This window comes from Agrilus planipennis, unplaced genomic scaffold, assembly GCF_000699045.2.
Source record: "Agrilus planipennis isolate EAB-ADULT unplaced genomic scaffold, Apla_2.0 scaffold85, whole genome shotgun sequence".
In the NCBI taxonomy this organism is placed as follows: domain Eukaryota; kingdom Metazoa; phylum Arthropoda; class Insecta; order Coleoptera; family Buprestidae; genus Agrilus; species Agrilus planipennis.
This window is the reverse complement of record NW_020438910.1, coordinates 2,647-4,227: the sequence shown is the minus strand read 5'-3', so window position 1 is coordinate 4,227 and position 1,581 is coordinate 2,647. Positions and strand designations below refer to the sequence as shown.

Sequence of the window (1,581 nt, the reverse complement as noted above, 5' to 3'; positions counted from 1 at the left end):
TCTCTAGCGATGTGCCCCTTCCAATGTCTTGGATGCACGCTGGCAAAATCGTAGGTAGGGAGAAAAAAGCTCATTATACTCTCGACTCTTGTTCATTAAACATACTTTTTCATACAGTACGTGCCAAAAGTTTTGTTCAATCATGAATAGCAGTGCGAGTTGAAAACAAGCGTTAAAGCCTTTAACATGTCTTCGAATATAAATAAACATCTCGTTGATATTTTCAGTAGTAAATGGTACCAATAACAACACTTTTGAACAATGCAATTGTAGTGGATAAAATGGTCAATTTTTCCGTGCAGTACTGTACGGATTATACGCTCCTCACTGGTTAAGAGTTTGGCCGAGAGTTGTCTCCTTCCTTTTCTGGCCTAGTGTTGTTCTTTTCTACTTTGCACCGGTCAAACTGCTATAGCTAAGTCTTTTTGGTTATTTCATTGTTCCCACGCCTTTTCTTTATAGCCGAAATAATATCCAGATATTAAAATTAATGATTATGAAATTTATCAACCAGTGTTTTATTTATTGGTAATTGTTGACATGCTGTACTAAACGTTTTCTAGAAATATCAAATCACTTACAAAGAGGTGTTTTATGGAACATTACTTCAGAACAGAAGCGGAAGTTAAATTATTATAACATAACAAAGGGTGTTCAGTGTGCTTGTGTCTTTGTATAACTTACACAATAACCTGGAATACAATAGAATCCTCTTTATTCTAGGCCTCCTTACCGCTGTCAACTGCCTTAGCGTTAGATGGTCCATGAGGATCCAGGATGTGTTCACTGTAGCAAAGCTAGCTGCGTTAGTGGCTATTATCCTAGTTGGAGTGATTTATCTCATAGGCGGTAAGTGAACCGTTACGTATTTGAGGATCAGAGTCTACAACTAATTCGCTTAAGAAAGTTGTACATGATAGGTTAATTTTTAAGCCGTTACTAGAAGCAATCCAAATTTTTTTTAAAAAATAGTCATTACGTAGGTAATTCCCATCGATTAGCCAGGCTCTATTTTTGAGTTCGTACAAAAATCCAATTTTTCCTGTTTGTGAAGCTAGCATTGTAATGTAAGTAAAATTGAATTTTTTTTTTCCAAAAATTTAGTGCTAATTTAGTGCCAAAATTAGAAATTTCACTTTTCACTCTTTTAGAAGCTTTAGAAACCCATACAATACTAGCTTTAAACAAAATAATACAAATTAGGACAAACGACCTATCCTAATACAGTGTTAATTACCAATTTTCATTAGATATGTTTTTTCTTAACTTATTAAATTATTACTGCCAGTGTTGGTTTTTCCTATTTTCTGTGCCAGAATTACCGGCACTACCGGTACCTGGCGTCATTATCCGGTACCCGACTGGATCCTAAAAAAAATACCGGATCCGCCGGGAAAGATCTAATCCGGATACGGGAAAAAAAGAGATAAACAAAATAAATGTCAATATTTGACATTACAAACAAACTGTCTATTTGATTCGACAAGTTCTGAGCATCCAAAGACTATATTTTCTTTGACCATTTCCAACAAAAGAAATTATTTTTCAGGCATTTAAATATGCGATAATTATTATGTATAT

General features: G+C 34.5%; 1 protein-coding gene across 1 annotated transcript in view; it reads left to right on the top strand.

Moving 5' to 3' along the window:
• LOC108733862 (Y+L amino acid transporter 2) overlaps positions 1 to 849 on the top strand; it is a gene marked incomplete at its 3' end in the record, with an annotated part of 29,500 nt that extends 28,651 nt beyond the window's left edge. The window contains 1 exon segment of the mRNA XM_018465200.1: positions 724 to 849. Coding sequence (XP_018320702.1) covers positions 724 to 849 — 126 coding nt within the window.
• Between the last annotated feature and the right edge of the window lie 732 nt (positions 850 to 1,581).